General features: G+C 34.9%; 1 protein-coding gene across 1 annotated transcript; it reads left to right on the forward strand.

Moving 5' to 3' along the window:
- The first annotated feature begins 393 nt into the window (after nucleotides 1-393).
- On the forward strand, nucleotides 394-24659 carry LOC138697631 (aminoacylase-1A-like). Its single transcript, XM_069823044.1, has 8 exons — nucleotides 394-615; nucleotides 7795-7964; nucleotides 13853-14024; nucleotides 16700-16846; nucleotides 18441-18628; nucleotides 21212-21444; nucleotides 22600-22660; nucleotides 24273-24659. The coding sequence occupies exons 1-8, from the start codon at nucleotides 513-515 to the stop codon at nucleotides 24420-24422; spliced, it is 1224 nt and encodes a 407-aa protein (XP_069679145.1). The 5' UTR covers nucleotides 394-512; the 3' UTR covers nucleotides 24423-24659.
- Nucleotides 24660-24928: the final 269 nt, after the last annotated feature.

A 24928-nucleotide genomic window follows, 5' to 3' on the forward strand; every position in this document is an offset into this window, starting at 1 on the left:
CAGCCATCGATCCTTCCAGCAGTTTTGTTCCTTATTTCGCAGCAACGTGACGTCATTGATGCCACCGGACCGGTGAGATTCGGAATACACTGAAAGAAAGGAAGGAAAGAAGAACTTCTAGTAAAAAGTTTAATTACAAATGATTGTGATTGATTATATTATTTTTACTGCAGAGTAAATAAAATATATTTTACAGAATATTTAAACAACTTTTAGTTAACAGTTCAAACATTATGTGCACAAAATTCCGCTATACAAATAAACAGATAAAAAAGAGACAAAATATGGACCCTACACCTTATTAATTTTATCACTAAACATTTCGTCTGTATTGTGTCAGGCTTATGATAAAAATCTGATAATGTAACTAATAAACATTTCCCAGACTGTCTGTCCTTGAACCAGTAAGCAGTCTAGGATCCAGGCTGTGCGCAAGCACGCATGAATTCGGCTGCAGTAAAACTTCGTGCTCAAACACAGTTCAGTGCTTATCAGTGTTTCGGGACAGCGTCATGACACGCGATCGAGTCTTGAAGCATGAACTGGACGAGAAGGCTGTGGACAATTTCAGAGAATACCTCCGCATACCTAGTGTGCATCCCAACGTGAATTATGGTAAGCCAGATAACCCAATACTCTTAAGCATCGATTGTGCTCGCAGTTTTAATTCTGTGGCAGGGAGGAAAAAGGTCTTAAGTCAATATTTTGTGAAAATCTGATTTTTATATATTCTGAAAGCGGAAACAGATCTCTACAATCTGGTAAAAAGGCTAAAGTCAAACAAGACTCCTGACTGGATTTATAGAGTGTTACCAAATGTCCTAAGTACTTTTTGAATCGAGCACACACACAGAATAAAGGGCTTAAGAATATTTAATACTTCATGCCTTACAAACCATCACATATTTACTTTCCGTGCTTCCCTATTAAAAAGGTCTAACTTGTATTTTAGCCATTTTATCACATACTGATGCCCTTTCCTTTTAAAACTTTAAGAACCAGGGTAAACAGTTTTATAATTGTTTAAGACCCATTTTGCATTCCTAATAATTTACATTTCTCATTTATTTTGACATGAAAAAGGTCTTATGTTTAAATAGTCCCTTCTACTCAGTTTGGCTTCTATTCTTAAAAGGGCTAAGTGCGGCTATTTTTGAAAATAATCAAGAAAATTGTTAAATGAGCAACATTACCTATTTTAGAAGAAATATAAACAAATAATATCCAGGAAAAAACCCTTAATTAAAAAACTCTATAATTGACACCAATTTCAATCTTCCTACTGCTCTCCTGAAAAGTATAAAATTTTTACTTAAGACCTTTTTCCTCCCGGCCACAGATTTATCATGAGGGTCATTATACCTATACGTACTGTATGTGGTTCATAATCGACCCGAACATCATTTCCTCATGAATTAAAATAATATTTATTCACAATTCTATGTAGACTTACGGCCAGTTTTATGAATAAATAGTTAATCTGAAATCAGGCACTTAATGATACTAATCTTCAGCCCAGCTGAGCTCAGATTTTAGTTGTAAACACTAATACAAGATCATTTCGTCGGAACGGAAATGCAGGTTGTTACTGAAAGTACATAGTTTAAAGGGAGTCTGTACACCGAATTTTGACAAAAAATTAAATTTGAGTTTTTATCGTTTTTCGGTAGTTTAATACATGTAAAATAATAATATGCTTTTATTTCTTCTAATTTTCAGCTTTTATCTTTATCTTGAGCAAAAATATTGTAATTTTTAATGCAAAAAATGTTATCAATGAAAATTTTTTTCTTGCCAATCGCTCAGTGGAATTTTAAATTTATTTAGCCGGTTGTATACGTAAAGGTATGTTACATATGCCCTATTTTTAATACATTTGTATCTTTTATTACTGTCCGCACCTGTGGAGTAACTGTCAGCGCGTCTGGCCGCGAAACCAGGTGGCCCGGGTTCGAATCCCTGTCGGGGCAAGTTATCTGGTTGAGGTTTTTCCGGGGTTTTCCCTCAACCCAATAGAGCAAATGCTGGGTAACTTTCGGTGCTGGACCGCGAACTCATGTCACCGGCATTATCGTCTTCATTTCATTCAGACGCTAAATAACCGAGATGTTGATACAGCGTCGTAAAATAGCCCCCCAAAAAATAAAATCTTTTATTACTTCTGAGAAAAGTGCACCTAAAAAGAAAAATTGAGGAATTTAAACATTGCAAGATATGGAAACTTTGACCAAATTTGACTGCACTTATTTTTGGAGACATTGGTGCACTTTTCTCAGAAAGTATTGTACCCAGATGGCTGAACTTAATGCACAATATCAATGTGATGGCATTTTACACAATAGGTTAAAAAATTAAGTCTATTTCTATCTTCAGCAAAAATAAAAAACAATTTGCAGTCATTCTTAATGCCAGAAATGTTATCAATGAATTTTTTTTACCAACCGCTCAGTAGAATTTTAAATTTATTTAACTGGTTGTATACATAAAGATGTGTTACATATGCCCTATTTTTTCTACACTTGTATCTTTTATAACTTCTGAGAAAAGTATACCCAAAATTGAGGAATTCTAAAACCGTGCCAGTGCGTCACGAGAAATCATGGCCAACTGTACAAAAACCTGATCCACGGCCCTTTGATCATATCATTCATGTTTTTTTTTTTCACTTCAATACAAGACATTGTTGCGATTAAAGTATATTGAAGTAAACAACATTTCCGTAAGAAGAACCATTGCAGTCAATTTACCATGCGTTTTTGATGCAAAAAAATGTTTGGTCAATTTATAGGCACATTCATCTGTCGGTTTCCCTCAATAAGCTTAACGCACTGAATGTTTTATGCGCTCTCTGAAGTCGTGCGACGTGTAGCATGTTAGAAACTGTAGCACGCCCACCTTTATGAACTATTTTCACCACTCAAAGGATATCGAACGGCACAAACAGTTTTCCTGGAGTTGTGCTAGAACTATTCCATAAAATTACCCGCCACGGATTTCTTCCGCACTGAGAATATTGATTATTCTGCGCAACATCTTTGCAGGCACAGCTTTCTAGTTTGTTTTCTCTTGCTGACAGAAAGAAAACAAGGATAACGAGAAAGTTGAATGTAGATCGAATTTCTTGCAACACAACGTTTCGAATATTGGCTCAGTCTCACGTGAACAGAGATTAACCGGGAACGAAAACGACAAGGAGAACGAGAACGGAAATATTGTTAAAATAAATGTGTTTAAATGTGAGCATTCACAATTAACCATTGTGAATGTTCACATTTAAATACATTTATTTTAACATTATTTCCGTTCTCGTTCTCCTTGTCGTTTCCGTTCCCGATTTATTGTTAACCAGCCTTAAGCTGAGAAGGGGCTCCTACGCGTTGGGGTCGTTACAAATAGCTAAATCTGTTTGACCGTTTCTTTTTATATGTAGTTTCCATTTATTCCTGTATATTCTTATTTTATCTGTTAATTTAAATATTACAGGTATGTTACTTTCTTCGTACCTTTGTAGCATGTCGTATAATCTCATTTGTATTGCTTCATTTCTTCCCTTCTCCATTTTGATCAAGATCCAGAATTCATAGACATATAAGGCTAATTGTAACTATTGAGTCACGTAATTTCTAGCAATGATAGGTTTTTAAGATTTAAATTTATTTGATTACTAGCCATACCCGTGCGCTCCGCTGCACCCGTTAGAAATAAATATAAAGTAATTACATAATTAAAATAGGACGTTTGGTCCAGGGAACATTCGTGTTTGATAGAAGGATAAATCGTTTAATATGTTACTTAATTTAAATTGCATCCAAATAATTAAAATGCGATCATTTTGGTCCAGAGACACTCATTTAGTGCAATGACAATTCCTTTAACATGTTTCTTAATTTTTATTACATGCAACCATAGTTTAATGAAGATTGACATCATTTAGATTTAATGTGTATATTTTATTTTACTTGTTATAGGTTTCCATTGAATTATGGTAATAACTTAATTTTAACCCTTGTTTTCTACGTATTTAGTAAATGGCGCTTGGCCCACTATGGTTGTGAACCCTTCAAATAATTTAAATTATATTATATAATATTACATTACATATATTATATTATATTATATTATATTATATTATATTATATTATATTATATTATATTATATTATATCAGAAGTTACTGTAATAACATTATAGCATTATGTCCATCTAGAGAAACTACACTTTCCAATGGTGAAATAATTATACAAATCGGTTAATTTAGCTTCCGATATTACTTCATACAAACACAGAAACATTCTCTGTAGGCTATCTTTCATAGCTTTCGATTGTTGCTGTCCAAGGCCCCTTATAGACGAAGTCATTTGTTTCTTAATTCATTACACGGCCTTAGATGGCACTTATTTTAATTTTAAAACTCATTTATCTCATTAAATATCAGTCCTATCAAAATTTTTCAAGGAATACAACTTATCGCAAATTATGTTTAAAGAAACTTTTGTTATGTAACATATTTCACAAAAATCAATAATAACCGAGATATTTCGATTTATTTAATTCAGGCCCTCTTATAACCCCCATTTTAAATAATGTATTTTGAATGCCATATGACCTAAAATCTAAGCTACAACGAACTTAATTTATATTCCAATTTTCATCGAAATCCGTTCAGCCATTATCGCGTGAAAAGGTAACAAATATACAGACAGACAGACAGACAGACAGACATACAAACAAAAATTTCAAAAAAGCGATTTTCGGTTTCAGGGTGGTTAATTATGTATGTTAGGACCAATTATTTTTGGAAAATCGAAAATTACCAGAAAAATTTCGGCTACAGATTTATTATTAGTATAGATTGTTTAAATTCTCTTCACCAATAAAAGAACACAATCCACTGGTTAGAGCTATTAATGAAATGAAAAACATAACCGCATTCTCCCATTACAGTTCAAAAGGTCAATGATTGGTAAGAATAAAAATGAGTATATAAGTAGTATATAGGGCCTACTAGACCTTTTTAGCAAATGCTCTTGTTAGTAAGAATAAAAAGATTTGAGTAGCAACTCATTTATGATTACATACTCACGGAAGCATAGTAGAATATGCTAAATTGTCCATCTTGCACGGAATATATACTCATGTTTGGTAAGAATAAAAGCTAGTATATTCTCATTTTTATAAGTTCGCTCCCGTTTTATTTTGGGTACCGTCGGCTTCTTGGTAAAAGTGATCAAGTCAAAAATGCAAAATTGTTGGGAAAAGGCATTTAAAGGTTTAATGATCCATCTTTAAATGTTAGTAATAAGTTGTTTTGAAGATAAATGTGCTATATTATTGGTTTTTTTACATAAAATTATGTCTTAAAATTTCATAATGCTTGGAAGCCTTCAATGTGACTTGGTCACTTTTATCAGGATACCGACGGTATGGTTTGTAGCAGGCTTAGTTCTAAGTATTTGTTGATTTGTGTTCATTTTAACATTGTCTGAAAAATGGCAGAATTTATGAACGATGTAGTTTCTCATGGAAATTGTATATACAAAAGACGTGAACATGTGGATTCAAAAAACTTCAAAAACCTTTAACATTTCACAAAAGTGAATGTAGAATGTTTAATTATACGTATTTGTTCTCCATAAAAAAACATGCCCTATCAAATTATACGGTTACATTTTATTGTTAATTATAATTTATAATTACAGTTTATTCTGTAAATGATGAATTACAAAATGCAATAAGTTGTACCTTTAAAATTATATATATATATATATATATATATATATATATATACACAGGGTGTTTCCGAGCTGGTGTTACTAACTTTCAGGGATGATGAGGAAGGGCACATGTATCAATTTAAGATAACGAAACCTGGTCCGGAGTTGACTGAGTCGAAAGTTATAAGCAAAAATAGTTGTGTGGAAATTAAATAATTTTATTCCTCTGTACACCTTATTTATGTGTATTTATCTGTACATCTTACACATACTGTATTCATCTGACGTTGTTTACGTTGTCTACCTACAGTATTCCATTCAGTGCGCTGTCTGAGGGATGGGGACAGGAATCTACACTAAAGCAATGCAGATTGCATAATGTGTAACGGACATGGAGATCCTGATATGCAATTCTGTAGACAGCAGTGTATGTGTACAAGTTGCAGTATCCAGTCGATCAGTCCTAGTGAAATGGAGGAGTACACGAGAGCGGAATATGCAGACATGATTTTCGAATACAGTCGAGCCTATGGGAACAGTAGACAAGCTCACAGATTGTATCGGTACAAGTACCCACGTAGGAGACATCCGCCCATACCATTTTTCCACGACTGTTCCAAAGGTTAAGGGAAAGAGCGCAAGTGGTGCCAAATTACAATTTTATTTCCACACAACTATATTTGCTTATAACTTTCGACTCGGTATTTCCGGACTATGGTTCCTTATCTCAAATTGATGCATATGCTCTTCGCCATCATCCCTGAAAGTTTGTAACACCAGCCCGGAAACACTCTGTATACATACACACACACGTACATACATACGGGCTATTCCATATGAAATCGATCAGTAAAAAACCTCGCATTTTTTATACTCTAATTTTTTCTCTACTTATACAAGGTGCTGATGGGAGTGGATTTTCAAAAATATACTATCGAAAGTCAAATGGTTTTCGTATTATTGAGCGACAAATTTAGCGTATTTTATAAAGACAAGCCTCTTTCAGCGCTCAGAACTCTGGAACCATTTACTGCAGAACATTGAACGAGAGCTCATTTTGAAGCTGACATTTGGTTGGTTATGTTAAGAAGTAATCCTTATTTTTATTGTACACAGATAGACAGATAATCTGATTTTACTTACTTTTAGGCTTTTTGGCCATTTGTAAAAATGTAAAAAATTATTGAGAAAAAACCTTGTATTATTAAGAAGGGTTCGGCATTGTTTGCTTAGTGGTTCGGCAATAAGTTTCGAGGGTATTAAATAGATTATTTTCACACGCCTAGGCTTGAACGGCGCAGTACCCCACGCACTGGCCGAGAGCTGAAGATAAGCGAGCGTTAGGCGTCATTTTACTCCTGTGTTTATGAAAACCTGAGATAAAGCTAGCACAGCCATGACTGCTAGACGACACTTCACGTGTTTGTCTCCTGGCCTTGCTTGTCTCGGTTAAGCTCCAGTCTCACAGTCAGCTGGTTAGTTCATGTGCGTACTATTTATTTTCTTTATTTGATAGTTTCAATACTTTCTTATCAACATACCATGAGTAAAAAATATGTGTTTATTTGTACTTTCAATGCGGAATCTAACTATATATTTTTAAAATATTTTTTCCTAACCAAAGTCGTCTTAATGAGGAAAAATCTAAATTTCTCAATTTCCATAAAAAGTAAGAAAATCTGTTTATATGTCAATATAAACTTTAATTTCTCACCATCAAAATGAACCATGATTTTGATCATTGGATGAAAGGGTTTCGGAGCTACAACAGTTTAAAGTTGCTAATTTTATGAAAATACGATAAATTTAAATAAATATTGTTAATTTAAACACTATGAAGTTCTGATGTCTCAAACTTTGCACAAAGCATTGTATCACAGTTCTCTACGTACAAAAAAAGTTTCATTATATTTAGAAATTGTAAGGTTAGTTTTCTCTATATTTCGGTCGATTTGAGATGGAATAGCTCATACACATGTGTTCGAGTAATGTCAATCTTGTATTAACCTTCTAAATTACACGAAGATTCTTTGTAACATGAAGCTACTAAAACTAAAGGCATGTTAAACGTTATTTTACAGATGAATGTGTCAACTTCCTGAAACGACAGGCCGGGGATTTGGATCTGCCTCTGAAGATTGTCGAATTAGAAGCCGAAAAACCAATCGTCATTATTACTTGGCTAGGAAATGATCCTACACTGCCCTCCATCATACTCAACTCTCACATGGATGTCGTACCAGTTTTCGAAGTAAGTTGCTAACTAAAAAATTTCTGCAGAAATTCTTTGTATCAAAAGCAAACTGTTACTCTACTACTGAACGCAGTCTTCAAAGAGATTAACTCCGTGATCATTGGAACTGTTCCTATACGCCACAAGATGATCTTGATCTTTGCAAAGTAGTTTCGATCTTCCCACAGCTCGACAGTCTTTTGTTAGTAACATAAATCGATCAATCAACTCCTGTATCTCCTCATGAGGAGCATAGGGCATTTACAAAGTGCCTCCATCGGACCCAATTTGTAGCCAACTTCTTCACTTCGCTCCATGTTTTCCCTTCCCTAGCAATTTCCTCCAAAACTGTTCTCTTCCATGTATTTTTTGGCCTTCCTCTTGTTCTACTACCCTGGGGGTTCCAATCCAAAGCCATTCTTTCTACTGCTCCATCTTCTTTCCTGATTGTGTGCCCTATCCAATTCCACTTTCGTCTTTTGATTTCTTTTGTGATTTCTTTCTGATTTGTTATCTTCTATAGTTCTGAGTTCGTGATTATATCTGGCCATCTAATTTTTAAAATTCTTCGTAAACATCTATTAACAAATGTTTGCAGTTTATTTTGTATAATTTTTAAGTAATATAAAGCTAATCCTGAATTGCAATAAAATAAACCAAAAATAAGATTTTCTTTCGTTCGGTGACGAATCCTTATATTCATAGACATTCTTAGCGCGGGCTTCCGGTGGATGATCAGCGAACTAACGTTTTTCGTATTCATAAATCAGTGTTAGCGATATAATATGATATGATATATGATATGATGTGATGTGATGTGATATGATGTGATATGATATGATATGATATGATATGATATGATATGATATGATATGATATGATATGATATGATATGATATGATATGATCCACACCTGTGGAGTAACGGTTAGCGCGTCTAGCCGCGAAACCAGGTGGCCCGGGTTCGATTCCCGGTCGGGACAAGTTACCTGGTTGAGGTTTTTTCCGGGGTTTTCCCTCAACCCAATATGAGCAAATGCTGGGTAATTTTCAGTGTTGGATCCCGGACTCATTTCACCGGCATTATCACCTTCATCTCATTCAGACGCTAAATAACCTAAGATGTTGATAAAGCGTCGTAAAATAACCAACTAAAATAAAATTAAAAAATGATATGATATATGATATGATATGATATGTGATATGTGATATGATATATGATATGATATGATATGATATGATATGATATGATATGATATGATATGATATGATATGATATGATATGAATACTGTACAAGTAACCACGCTCGTAGCGCGGGCTAGCGAAATATCTATGCATAGCACCCAAATTAAAGTCAGTGGGACACTAAATTAGTCAGCCAGGTAATTTTCAAAAGTTAACACAGTAAAGATAGCCTATCAAAAAATTAATCAGCAATTTATGTGAGGTCCACGAAGATAGGTCATTTGTCTCGCTCCGTTTGTTGCCGTTCCATTGATGGGACCTAGAAAATATTCAAAGGAATAAGGCGAACTGAAGTAGACTGCTGTGCATAAAGTTGAATCACAGTTTAGTATATAGGCCTACAGTTGCGAAGCTCAATCTATACTAATAATAAATCTGTAGCCGAAATTTTTCTGGTAATTTTCGATTTTCCAAAAATAATTGGTCCTAACATATATAATTAACCACCCTGAAACCGAAAATCGCCTTTTTGAAATTTTTGTTTGTTTATATGTATGTCTGTCTGTATGTTTGTTACCTTTCCACGCGATAATGGCTGAACGGATTTTGATGAAAATTGGAATATAAATTAAGTTCGTTGTATCTTAGATTATAGGCTATATGGCATTCAAAATACATTATTTAAAAGGGGGGTTATAAGGGGGCCTGAATTAAATAAATCGAAATATCTCGCTTATTATTGATTTTTATGAAAAATGTTACATAACAAACATGTCTTTAAAACTCATTTCCAATAAGTTTCATTCTTTGAAAAATTTTGATAGGACTAATATTTAATGAGATAAATGAGTTTTAAAATTAAAATAACTGCCATCTAAGGCCGTGTAATAAAATAAACAAATGACTTTGTCTATAAGGGGCCTTGGTCAACAACAATCGAAAGCTATGAATCATATCCTACAGAAAATGTTTCTGTGTTTGTATGAAGCAATATCGGAAGCTAAATTAACAGATTTGTATAATTAATTATTTTTTCACCATTGGAAACTGTAGTTTCTCTGTATGGACATAATGCTATAATGTTATTACAGTAACTTCTGAGTGAATTGAGGACAGGTAAGATTAAAATAGCTTCTTATGCGCAGAAAACTTGATAGGCTATTCTGTGTAGTCGTTTCCTGTATTTCTTAAAATAATGTTTATCTCAGAGAATTAACGAACACCGAGAGTGTATTGATTTAGTATGCAGTAATAATATGTTAGCTTAGCATTTCATTATTTTATAATCCAAATTTTAACTATGCTCACTTGAATCGAGTTAAAATACATATGCATTAAATGCAATGCAAAAAATTTGGGTAATGAGCCAAGCAAATTATGTTGCCCTGTTGTAAAATAAAATTTGTTCCTCCTGAGATTCAAGAGCCCCCATAACAAATTGAAAACTTACTTATCGGGGTACATCCGTTATCAACACACTTTTTATATAGTATAATATAATATAATATAATACAATATAATATAATATAATATAATATAATATAATATAATATAATATAATATAATATAATATAATATAATATAAATTATTTAAGTTATTTGAAGGGTTCAGAACCATAGTGGGCCAAGCGCCATTTACTGAATACGTAGAAAACAAGAGTTAAAATTAAGTTATTACCATAATTCAATGGAAACATATAACAAGTAAAATAAAGTATACACATTAAATGTAAATGATGTCAATGTTCATTGAACTATGGTTGCATGTAATAAAAATTAAGAAACATGTTAAAGGAATTGTCATTGCATCAAATGAGTGCTCTCTGGACCAAAATGATTCCATTTTAATTATTTAAATATAATTTAAATTAACATATTAAACGATTTAACCTTCTATCAAACACGAATATTCTCTGGATCAAATGTCCTATTTTAATTATGTAATTACTTTATATTTATTTCTAACGGTGCAGCGGAGCGCACGGGTACGTCTAGTACTTACTAAATATGCAAACATAGACAGTTGAAATATGCATCCATAGATAGTTGCTAGCCACCAGGATCGCTACTCTCGCCTCATCACAGACTCTCCCTAGCAGACGATAAAATGTATTGTACTTCTTATATCGTGTTCTTTTGAAAAATTAACACCTTCCTTCCACTATTGAAATAAGACGTACATAAGGTTTATATATTATTTTCATCTTTCGGAAGGATAACTCTGACTCTTTTTCTTAGAATTTATAGTGCAACAAACGTCTCCTTGTTCCATATTGTTACTCAAATTATTGTATTTTAGCCATTTACAGTTATTACAAACGATAACGAACATTTCACAGTTTACACAACTTTTCACAACAATGCGAAATACGGCACAGTCAATGCCTTTTCGATCTAGACCAGGCCGTAATATATGTTCGGGTTTTCTATTTCAGTGTATGGAGCTCAGTGAATTATTATATTATAACTTTATCGCGTGTCATAGCTAAGTTTTATTTAGTATAATGTGTCCATAAGTTCCCTTTACTTCTTGTTGCATAATATGTTGCAGAAATAATTACGAAACTGTGTTATTTTAATGTGAAGTGAATTTTACATGTTAACATAATCTTTTCGCATCAACATTTTAAGTTTAGAATGGAAGCTATTTTGAGGTTTAATAAAAAAGAATTTATATTGTGATTTTAATATAGCACATCTACCTTCCTTGATAAAGACAGAAAATTTATCATACCACTCTTATGAAATTAGTGTACGTACGATTGTTACTTCATCTCTCAGGTAGTAGATAAATACAATAATTCAACACAAATTGAATGTGCGGAGTATCATACATGACATTATGCTTAATTATAATGTATAATTGCGAATTTAGGAATATAAGATATAGTAAACATAACTTATAATATTATAATATTCCCATATGAATGGCAGGGCATTGGAGACCACTAAAATTAGACAGAAAGGGGCAACTGGGACAGTAAACATAACCTATAATTTCAACATAACTAAATATTCGTGCGGTGCAACTGAAAATTATTGAGTCGTGCATAAATGAATGTACAATAATTTCGCAATATTTAATCGAAATAAAGGCAGGTAGGTCTATTACACATACGAACAACGTAATTTTCACACCAAAAATAATATTACACCTTAACTCGCAAGGAATTATGTCTGAAGTGTCTCCTAATCATTGTTTTAAATTTTATTAATGTAATTACACTACATTTTAGAGAAATATATGTTACTTTTTATGCATTCCAATTAATTTATATGGTTGAAACGCCGCCCTTCGTGATCGGGTTAAGCGAGTCACATGGTCTGCCTTACGGCCTGTATTAGATCACGATGCCAGTGACACAGTCTATTGTTCCTAGTACACACAGCTCTCCAAGCGGCTAGCAACTATAGCGAGAAATGCAAAAAATCACCCCAAGCTTCGCGACTGTATATATTAGACTGTGATTGAATGAATCTACGGTAGGGTATTTTAGCTGCGCTGCAGTCATGCATTGCCGGCCGGGTAAAGTTTGGTAGCGGAGGAGCACAGACATTCTTCATTTAAATGGCAAATTGAAGTTCGTACTATTCTTGGAGATGACGTAGACTTATAGCTACACATACCTTGCATTACAGTTAATCAGCCGTGGCGAAAATGTGATCGTGCGCCGAGCCACTGTGTAACCTGCAACGTGCATAGCACCTATGGAGGGAAACGGACACCCGAAGGGGAAGTGAAGCAACTGTCTGACTTATTAACGGATTTTCATTTTCCTTAAGCCAAGCACTTAAATATAATATTATAGAGTATAAGGTTACAAACTAATGTTTAGTACGTGTAACGAAGAAAGGAATGAACAAGAAAACATAGGACACATTATCACAACCTAAAATTAACTGTCTTCAGAATGTCTGTGCGACAGAGTTTCAAAATCAGGAATATGTCACTTACTGCCAGTCGTAGTTGATCACGAAGGTATTTGTCTGTCAGTCGTGATCTAAATTTGGTTTTTACTATTTTAATTGTTGAAAATAATTTTTCACAAACGTAAGTTGTAGCGAACATGGTTTCAACAGAGCAAGCGAAAGAACGAAGCTTCGGATATTTTTTTGGCAAAGATTTGAAAAGTTCAACATTTGTCAAGTCCTTACATCTAGCTTTCATTTAACATCATATTGTCAATCTGTGAGTTTAAATTGAAGATCTAACCGCATTATTCGTACATCTGCTGAAAAAGGATCGACGTACAGAGATGATGATAATGATAATGATAATAATAATAATACTTAAAATTTTAATGTTTCATGAGTAACATGTAGCATAATGCCGTTTTGTTATACAACCGTTTTCCTCGTAATACTTGTGAACAAATCACACATTTAATATTCTCACCATATTGGCAGCAAAAAATGCGTCCTCCCGTCCTACTTGAAACTTTTGTTTTGTAGAGGTACATGGTTTCGAGAGAGACATTGCGACGATACGCCACTCGCAGGTCAGAGACAAATACAAATGGAACGGAGTTAGACTCCTGTGAGTGAGAGGGTGGGGGTTGGGGGATGTAGGAAGCAAGAGAAATGCATAGCTATCATTGTGAGCCACAATGTGCTCGCGAGTCACATTTTCGCCACGGCTGCAGTAAATGAACGGTAAAACCAAATCGTGATAGTAGTGCACCATTCAAGTTTCTTTAAATGCTGAATTACTGTTCTTTCAGGAATGCTGGACTCATCCGCCGTTTGGGGCGGAAAAAGACGAGAAAGGCAACATCTTCGCACGAGGTGCGCAGGATTGTAAAGGCGTTGGGATTCAGTATTTGGAGGCCATTCGGCGACTGAAAGCTGCTGGAATTAGACTGCTGCGAAACGTTCACATCACATACATGCCTGGTACGAACCAATTATAGCCTGTTATACAGAGTGGAAAGTAATATAACAGTGCAGATTGAAAGTAGTAATAGAATACATTAAAATATAATTGGCCTATTATGCATTTTGTAATTAAGTTCTTGGTTAATTAGAAAATTAGGCTGAAAGTGTGCGTAGTTTGGCGACACCGTTCACATACGAATTCACACACACTCGGTCTGAACAGCAGAGTCTCGTCTCTTAGTCACTCCAGTAGGGTTGCAGGCTTCCTAATGACAAGAAATGACGACACGTGTTAATCTTTGTATTTCTTATGCAAGAAAACAGTATATTTTTTATTTAAAAACTGCAAAGGGATAAATCATTTCTTATAAGTATTATCAGGCTTCGAGACTTCGGACCCGATAGAGCAGTTCATTGGGATATCCGCATAACGGCGTGCTGAGTATAGTGGTAAAGCGTACAGTGTTGGGGGTACTGCAGAATAAATGCCAACAAACACGCAAAGGAAAACGCTCTGGATTTGAAGGTTCTGACGAATCATTTGGTTTTCGTACAAACCTATTTCCAAACTGTGTCTGAAACTATTACACGGTTAGAAAAGTCAGAGCAAGAGATGCCGGAAGTCCTCAAATTTATTTAGAAAATGATGCAGAGATTTAATGAGACACCAAGTACACTGGTTACTGAACGTCTAAAACAGAAGTGGAAATCAATTTTATGTAAAAATAATGGATATGGAACATTGTGTAACATAAACAGCAAATTAGTGGACATAGAGTCACCCGAGAATAAAGGACTGTCTCTTAGAGACTGCAATGATGTTAGGTTTTTTTGTTTTGCTCCTATCACGTCATGCGACGTAGAGCGCAGCTTTCTACAGTGCAAACTTCGGCAGATAATCGAAAAAGATTTACGTTTGAAACACTGAGAATGTATCTTGTAGTAGGTACATTGCAATTCGGTACTGTAACTGCACTTCCTAAAGACGACCAATAGAATAAATGAAAAAATTAAAATTGCTACATGCTTATTTCCACCATTAACACTGTGTATAATTAAACACAAATGCTTATAAAAGACAGGAGAATAAATGCTTTTCACATTGTTTTGACATTATCATTGTGTAATGTATATTTACTTTCAGAATGTACAAATGTGTGTTTCCCCATACTACCGTACTCTACTCTAAATAGCAACGTTGTTACCTCAACACATCTCTATCTACCTGCAGCGAGTCAACAACCTATAGTGCCTGCACAGTAAACTTATTGTATCGGGTCCAAAGTCTTGAAGCTTGGTTAGGTTATTATTATCACGTATTAATGGAGAAAAATTCGTTCCGGCACCGGGAATCGAACTCAGGGCCCTCAACTTAGCATGCTGAGGACTCTTACCATCTGAGCTATGTAGGCGCACTATAGATGATTCTACGTTAAGAAGAAAGCATTGGTTTCATGGGCCTTTCATAGAGAGAAGAAAGACACTCTTTCAGCTTTCCCATTAACGGGACTGCCTCATTGGACAAAGCATAACACACGCAGTGAAAACAAAAACATACCACAAAAGAGAAATGGATTAGACGTTCAAACAAAAGTTCTTCCTCTTTCGGAAACAAAGTACAGGTGGTATTTTAAAATGACAAGTGATCCTCTGATAGCTTAAGGGAAACATCACGAATGAAGTCGTTGTTCAGCTGGAACTTCTTGCAGAAAGTGACAAAGAGGCGAGGTATTGTGCCCCTAGAGCCAACCATTAGCCCAACTACTTCAATGGAGGTAAGGTGATATTTCTCCAAATAGAATGGAACTGTGGGCTCATAAATCCTGCATTTTTCTGCGTGGACTTCAGCGGACTGTTGTTCGAATCTGATAGTCGGGTCGATAATGTAGGCAGATGTAGAGTCTGGTGGAATGGCAAGCATGTCAAATCCCTGACAGGATCCCTCTTGAGAGATGCCATGGACTTCTTCGTGTACAGTAAGACCTTTCTTCCTCAAGGCTTCGGCAGTCATGGACCTGATTCTGTGATGTCTAGAGTTCCGCAGTGTCTCGCTGAAAGGACAGGCACCCAAAACGTGGCCAAGAGTTTCAATCTCACTGACGCAACGACGACAGTGGTTTCAGTCTCGGGACCTTCCTGGTATAGCACGCAGTGGACAAACATTAGCTGTCATTTTAAGAGCTAGTCTCCATTCACTGCTAGTGAGGCGATCAGGTTGTCGGATCCATTTATTGGCGGGAGTGAACTCCTTATAGAGGATGACGCCTTTCCCTTTCTGATTTAAAGAGCACCAAGATTGAAATGCTCGCTCTCCATTGTAGAAGCTGTGTGGTAGGCAGGCGTTTCTATGGCAACTGGTCATTTGATGGAATAGCCCCAATATGCTCAATGCTTTTTTCTATTCTAATAAAACTAAAACACAATTTGTATGAGTGATTTAATTTCAGTCTCGTTCAGATAAGTTTATGACGGAATACCTATTACTATAGTATTATTGATCTCTTTCTGTTAAGTATGAGGGAGATGATGTCAATATAACACAAGTAGGCTACTGACGAAGCAATAAAGCTTGTTTCCGTCGAATTAATTATCAGAAAGGTAAGGAATCTGTTTATCTCACAATGAAGTGCATGTATCGAACACATCAAATGAGTGGTGATTCTGACTGATTAGTATTTTTGTTGCACTTTCAGACGAAGAGACTGGAGGTGTGTACGGAATGGAACAATTTGTGCACTCTCAAGAATTCCAAGCACTTAACGTTGGTTTCGCTTTTGACGAGGGCCTGCCACATCCCGATGACGTCATTTACATTGTATACGGAGAACGCAGCATTTGGCGTATGTTGTCAAATATAAATCTACCAATATTTAGTTACCAAAATATTGTTTCCCTCTCACCAATTCTATCGATGTCAAATAATGTCGCAGTTGATACATCGTCGTCAAATATCCTATTAATAACTAACAGGGTATCCATAGAACCCCGAGGATTGCCAATCATTGCGTGAAAACGTCTTTGTATTAGTGCCAATTTTTTGTTGTTTTCCTTTTTAAATAAATAGAAATAAGATTTTAGACTCGGGAGGAAATTAAACGCAGAAAAAATATGGACACTTGTATTTTATTTATTTATTTATTTTATTTATTTATTATTTATTTATTTTTTACTTATTTATTTATTTATTTACTTATTTATTTATTTACTTATTTATTTACTTACTTATTTACTTACTTATTTATTTACTTATTTATTTACTTACTCATTTATTTACTTATTTATTTATTTATTTATTTATTTATTTATTTATTTATTTATTTATTTACTTACTTACTTATTTACTTACTCATTTACTTATTTATTTATTTATTTATTTATTTATTTATTTATTTATTTATTTATTTATACAGAGAACAGAATATAATTACAACAATAGAGAAATAAAATAATACAATCAACATAAAAAAGAGAATACAGTAATATTAACAAAATTTGAGGACCGAATGAGCAGTACTCGTGTTCGGTCGCAGTTCAGATATATTATTAATAGACCTATAAGAGAATATACAAAGTAAAATGAAATGGGAACTAAAACTAAAATTACAGCTACAGTGATATTATATAATATAATATATTAATATAAGAGAAATAAATAAATTAAAATAAAATAGGAACTAAAATTAAAATTACAGTTGCAGTGAAATTATATAATATAATATTAACTTATAGAAGAATAATTCGTACGTGAATAACGTAGGACAATTTATGAAAAAATATATATTCCAAAATTATAGAATATAAATATGTTATAGGCTGATTAATTCATATACATAGGCTATATTAACTTTATTTAATCAAATTGAAGACATTAACACGTTTCTAATTTTCTTGTTATATGTTAGTGGGTTACATTTTAGAAGTTCTGGGTGTAATTTAGCTAAAGAGGGCCAAAATTAATGCTGTGCTTTAGACCAGCAGATATGAAACATTTAGGTTCTACTAATGTTGAATTATTATTTCGTCTTGTGTCATGGTTATGTGCCTGTAATATAAACTTATTACGATTTTTATGATAAAATTTTAAGAGTAAATTTATAAATTTGTTCAATATTAAATACATTAAATTCAGAATAAATCAATTTAGTTTATTATTTATTAATTTATTATTACCAGACCTCAGATTTTTAGATTCATTTAGCGTAGGCTGAAACATACGTTCTTCCATGCACCTAGTTTTAGGCAATATCATCGCTCGAGAGTTTCTCGTGTTGCGTACATTTAGGATTTTTAGATAAAATTGTTGCAGCCTATCCTATTCGAGCCTAACGTTCCACACGCCGTTTCCCATGAATTTTATGGACAAGTATTCTGAAGTGTCTCTATCTCGAACACGCAGGATGCTTCAGAATATTTACTTGCTGTTTATGTTAACAGAGTTGACGTACCATGTGAATGGGGCAGCCGGCTCGTCCGAATTGATTCCGTCTGGAACGGCTGCAGAAAAGTTGCGCATCGTGCTGAACAGAGCCATGGAGTACCGCCAGACACAGAAAGAGAAGCTCGAGTCTGACGCATCACTCACCACAGGAGACGTTACTACGCTGAATCTGACTGTGATGAAGGTTGGTATGAAACTTGCTTTAAAAATAAAACCGGTACTAACTTAAGTAATTTCAATTTCATGTTTCCTAGAAATATGTGTGAAAATAGTCCTACCAGGGCCCTATTCCACAAAGGTATGGTTTTGTACATTACAAGTAAATTCTCTAGAAAGTAGTAAAAATACTAGAGTTTCTGTTCCAAAAAAGACTTTTCTACAGTAGTAATTTATCACTCCATACTTACAAATTACCAATGAAGTTTCATGATTGTGTTCTACGAAAGTACTAGTATTTGTAACTTGTGAATTGTCAAGTATTCTCTACCAATGAAAAGAAACTAATACATACACGTATTCATGCGATTTAAATATATTTATTTTATAATATTACCACAGTCTAATATATACAGTCACGAAGCTCAATACATAGTAAATATGCATCCATTGATAGTTGCTAACCACTAGGATCGCAACTATCGCCTCATTACAGACAATACGAAATAGTACCTGCACAGTCTATTGTTTCTAGTATCCTCATAAACTCAAGCTTCGTGACCGTATATACTAGACTGTGATATTACGATATATTTTGATAAATATATCCTATTGAATATATTTTCTTGCTTTTATTTTCATCAAAAGAAACAATTTCATCTCCTTCGACACCATTTCGATAATTATGCAGTGTTTGTAATTTCGTAACAAATAAGTTTGGAGGTGAAGATCGTTATTAGTGGCATCTGTTGGCTAATATGGGAAACTATCAAGGAGCATTATGCGGGAATCATGGAAGAACATGAATATAATAAGGAAGTAAATTTTTCATTATTAAACAAGTAAACTAAAGTAAATACTACCATTGCAGGGTTACGAAATTCATAGAATCTACAAATCTTTGCTGTATAACCTACCTTAAAACACATTACGACTAAAGAGACAAACATAACCTAATTCGATGAATGAAATACGAAGATAACCAGCTGCTTCTTGTTATGACGTAGTATGTTTATTGATATGACTAGTAGCGATTCATTGGTAAAACACAACACACTTTAATTGTTTCGTGGAACAGAAAGATACAACTCCATACTTTACAACATCTTTCATCAGTAATTTGTAATGTACAACACTATACCTTTGTGGAATAGGCCCCAGGTAGGCTATGTCGCACAAGAAACTTCACTTCCCAGTCTTCGTTTATCATATCGACAATTTCCGATAAGTGAGAAGTAATAAGTGTTAAACAACAAAATGGAAACTTTTTATTTAACATTCTTGACAAGCAAGTAGTAGGTATGATGACACATTTTTAGGTAGGCTAAGTCTCAAAACCCTCCCAAGAGTTTTGCCACTGTTTATTAATGTCCTAAAATAGCACACTTTGTTTTACATTTAGTTATGAGTTAACCCTTGAATTGTCCGTGGCTAACGAGAAAGACAAACTACAGCGCGACGTCACATTTTTAGTCAAAACATGGCCAACATTGAACAAGTTTATTTGTAAATGCATGTTTAACATGAGTTTAATATAGCAATTCCTTTGTTTTTTAGAACTTTGAACATGTATTTATATTAGGCGATTTTCAAGAGGGCCATGATTAGACCATGATAATCAAGTGACTTCAATTCGTGCCGAAGCCTCTCTTTCTCGTTAGCCACGTAAACTGGCAATTTATCCTATAGGATACAACAGGTTAATAGGCTATATGCTAGGTTAATAGAACAATAGAAAAAAATTGGTAGGAAAATTAAAATTTCACAATACTATAATATTGCACAACATATAAAATATAAACAATGCAATAGTTGTTTTCTTTACAGTCCGACACGGTTTAATAAACTAGTGTGAGAAATGAAGTTTTGCCAAGTTAAGGGTTAAAGCAATTTACACGGCCTTAAACCAAAAGTAAATAATTATAGAAATATAACAATACATGATTGTAATCTACCTACTTGCTCATGTAACGCTTTGAGTATATCCCCACAAGTTAAATATTTAGGCATTATTATTGACCAACATTTGAACTAAAATGTTCTCTCAATTAATATCACTCAATAAAAGAATTGTATTACAATGGATACCATCCCATTGTGGAATCCTGGGAAACGAGAATGCGGATGCATTAGCAAAGAAGGGCAGCACTGCTACTTACAGACCTGTTACTAAATCTACGTATTACTCTGTGAAAAGATTTATTAAATCTACATACTTAGACTTCAACAAACAAAATTTGATAACACAATCTCAAGGGAAAAAATGGAACTCTCTGCATCAAAATCCACAGTTAATTCCCGATTTACCACGAAAATCGCCTGTAGCTGCATTTAGATTGGCAACAGGCCATGATTGTTTGGCCAAACACCTGCATAGAATTGGAATATATCAGTCCCCTAACTGCCCATTGTGCAACTCAAACCAAGAAATGGATTCGGAACACCTCAAAATCTGTGCTTCAGTGGCTGGCCATGATAATATCTTTGAAAAATATTGGCGTGCAAGAGGTCAAATGACTTTATTGTCAAACGCCTGGCATTAGAAAACAACAACAACAACATTTAAAATGGGACAAGCATTTACATAACAATTTTTCAATTCTCTCTGCAGGGAGGCTGTGGCTCGCTAGGTAACATACCGGATCACCTTGCGATCTCTTTCGACATCCGAGTGTCTGTAACCCAGGACCACGAGGAGATGGAGTCCATGCTGCAGGGCTGGTGTCAGGAAGCAGGGCCCGGCACATTTTACGAGTTCCGGCAGAAGGAGCCCCGCACAGAGCCCACACTGCTCAACGAACGCAACCCGTGGTGGACCGCCCTCAAGACGGAATGTGACGCTTTGTAAGAACAACTTATAATACTGTATCTTGCTTATAGCACCTCAATCGTACTAATAAGGTTCGTGGCACATACGAATGCAATCAAGAAGATCAGGCGGATGAGAAAAGGTCATTTGTAGCTTAAACCAGTGTTTCTCAACCTTTCTAATGATCAGAAGTCCTAACTTTAAATTAGTACGGTCCTGTGGTATAGGGTGTAGAGTAGAATGTAGAACATAATAATGTGAAATTTGGTATTAATGTAAAATTATTTTATTTTACATGATTATTTAACGACGCTGTATCAACTACGAGGTTATTTAGCGTCGATGGGATTGTGATAGTGAGATGATATTTGGCGATATGGGACCGAGGATTCGTCATAGATTACCTGACATTTGCCTTATGGTTGGGGAAAACCTCGGAAAAACCCAATCAGGTAATGAGTCCAAGCGGGAATCGAACCCGCGCCCGAACGCAACTCGGATCGGCAGGCAAGCGCCTTAGCTGACTGAGCTACGCCGGTGGCTTATATTAATGTAAAAATAAAATAATTTAATTATGTTCGTTTTATTCAGCGCAAAATAATTAAGTGTTTAAATGTTCATAAAAACTTTTAAAATAAATTAAATTATGGTTTATTTAACGACGCTCGCAACTGCCGAGGTTATATCAGCGTCGCTGGTGTGCCGGAATTTTGTCCCGCAGGAGTTCTTCTACATGCCACTAAATCTAGTGACGTAAGCCTGTAGCATTTAAACACACTTAAATGCCATCGACTTGAGCCGGGATCGAACCCGCAACCTCGGACACAGAAGGCCAGCGCTATACCAACTGTGCCACTCAGGGCGACTAAAAAAAACTTTCATGTTATTATAAGCCCATCATCGGTCCATATTTTTACGTCCTGAGTTACTAATACAGAAATGTGGAAGCTGCTCGTTTGCTCTGTCTGTTTCAAAGCACTCATTTTGAAAGATATTGGGCACATTATTTATTTCTGGCTATACCTGTAGCAAGAATAATATAACCTGTAGTATGCATAGTAGATGACATTAAAAATGGTTCTCAGTGTTGGGAAGTCTGAGAGATGGGATTACTTACCATAACATTTGAACAACTCTACAATAGGTTTTTTTCATAATGTTGTCACAAATATTTTTAATTTTTGTTGCAGGGGCCTAAATGTAAAGCCTGTTATTTGTCCAGCTGCTGGAGATACCCGCTATCTGAGAAGAGTAAGTTCTCTTTAATTGCAGATTATTCATGTAGATAGATAGTTATAACTAGAACTTAATAATTAAATCCGGCATTATCACCTTCATCTCATTCAGACGCTAAATAACCTAAGATGTTGATAAAGCGTCGTAAAATAACCTACTAAAATAAAAAACAACCCCTAGATATTTTAATATAAATTATGAAACACCCTGTATAGCTACACCCTGTATAGCACTGTGTGAACGTGTTTACGTACGCGAGCAAGAGGTCTGATCACTGCGATAGCGCAGCAGTTACTACGCATACGACTTTCCGGTGACGCTGGTCAAGTCCTGGCTGACTCTGTATTTTGAAATGAAAATTGAAAGAAGTCATAAGGTTCAGAACACGTGGAAAATTGTCTAAAGGCATCATCCTCCCTCATGACAACGCCCGTCTTCAATGCACAGAAATCGCACAAGATACATTTACTGAATATGTCTGGGAAATACTTTCACGATATCCATATCACCCTAATTTATCCCCATGCGACCGTCACCTCTTTGGACTGCTGAAGAAAAGTTCAGGATTCAGAACATTTCAATGGATGATGTGATGATGAAATAAGTGCGGCAACCAATCAAAGATTTTTTCTATGAAGAACAAAGAAGCTCCCTGGCCATTGACAGAAGTGTATCGATAATTTTGAGAACTACTTTGAAGAAATAATGATGTCTTACATTTTTGTGTGTTGTGAATGTAGTAGGCCCTATCCATAAAGCCCGGATCAAATTAGAAGCCGAATGGCAATATTAAAATAGCATTGGAAATCAATGAATACGTTATAGTCCCGTCGCTCTAATTTCCGGCAGGTAATCACGTTGTAGGTCGGCTACATTTAAACGTGTGCGTCTTGTGATCCGCTGATGAAGACGTTATTAATTTCTTAAGGCTCGATAAATACTTAATATAATCGCCCGCCAGTTTGGCGCTTTCGTTGGCGTTCGCAGAAAGCACACGAAGACGTTATTTGCCGCTCAATTATTTGCTGAATTACAGCACAGTCTAGTATATACAGTCGCGAAGCTCAATACGTAGTAAATATGCAAACATTAGATAGTTGCTCACCACTAGGATCGCTAATATCGCCTCATTACAGGCAATGCAAAATAGTACCGTCACAGTCTATTGTTTCTAGCACTCTCAAAACTCAAGCTTCGTGACTGTATATAGTAGACTGTGATTAAAGTGCGTTTGAATTATTATCACAGGAGCTACGACATGATAATGTTTAACGGTGTGGCAAATAGATTCCTTATCTGGTAGTTCGGCAACGAAAGAACAAAAATGGCGAACGATACTACCTACCTAGACTTTATAGAGCCTTCATTTTCTAAGACGTAAGCAAAGAGGAGGAGTCACGCCGGGAATAACAGCGAACAATACAGTAAAATTCCATGTGCTTCTATATCTCAAGGAATATTAATTACGTTGTAAGTTCAATATATTCTCCAGTAACGAGCAAGTCCACGTAAAGAAATGGTCACGATATGTAAAAGTGCTTGGGAATGAAGTGCAGAATATTTTACATGACGTTATGTCCATGTAATTTGAAATTTACCGTCGTGTTGTTGTCTGTTTTATTCACAGGCAGGAATTACAGCCTTGGGGTTCGCGCCTTTGGGAAACACTCCTGGCCGCATGCACGACCACAATGAGTTTCAAAACGAAGGCGTTTTCCTCCGCGGCATTGACATATACTGCCGTATCATACCAGCCATGGCTAATTTGTTACCATGACAACCAGTATATCAACATAACCCAAGCCTTCTAAACACTCAATAGGTTATCTCGTTTTTCATTAGCCAATCAAATAGCTAGTTGGCTGATGACGCGTGAAGAGTCCATGCTGATTGGTCCTTTATTTTCATATTGATAAGCGTGCATTATAAACATAATCGCCAGAAATAAAAACATTATAAGGAATATAAACCAAGTATGTACGTATCTATATTAATAATAAATCTGTAGCCGAAATTTTTCTGGTAATTTTCGATTTTCCAAAAATAATTGGTCGTAACATATATAATTAACCACCCTGAAACCGAAAATCACATTTTTGAAATTGTTTGTATGTCTGTCTGTATGTTTGTTACCTTTCACGCAATAATGGCTGAACCGATTTATATGAAAATTGGAATATAAATTAAGTTCGTTGTAACTTAGATTTTAGGCTATATGGCATTCAAAATACTTTATTTAAAAGGGGGTTTATAAGGGGGCCTGAATTAAATAAATCGAAATAT

The sequence above is a fragment of the Periplaneta americana genome, chromosome 4, assembly GCF_040183065.1.
Source record: "Periplaneta americana isolate PAMFEO1 chromosome 4, P.americana_PAMFEO1_priV1, whole genome shotgun sequence".
NCBI classification, from domain to species: domain Eukaryota; kingdom Metazoa; phylum Arthropoda; class Insecta; order Blattodea; family Blattidae; genus Periplaneta; species Periplaneta americana.

Bases quoted from the DNA above. Each gene is read 5' to 3' on its own strand.
- LOC138697631 (XM_069823044.1), top strand. From the start codon at position 513: ATGACACGCGATCGAGTCTTGAAGCATGAACTGGACGAGAAGGCTGTG. The intron at 14,025-16,699 runs GTACGAACCAAT...TTGCACTTTCAG, and splicing joins TCACATCACATACATGCCTG to ACGAAGAGACTGGAGGTGTG. The intron at 18,629-21,211 runs GTTGGTATGAAA...TTCTCTCTGCAG, and splicing joins TGAATCTGACTGTGATGAAG to GGAGGCTGTGGCTCGCTAGG.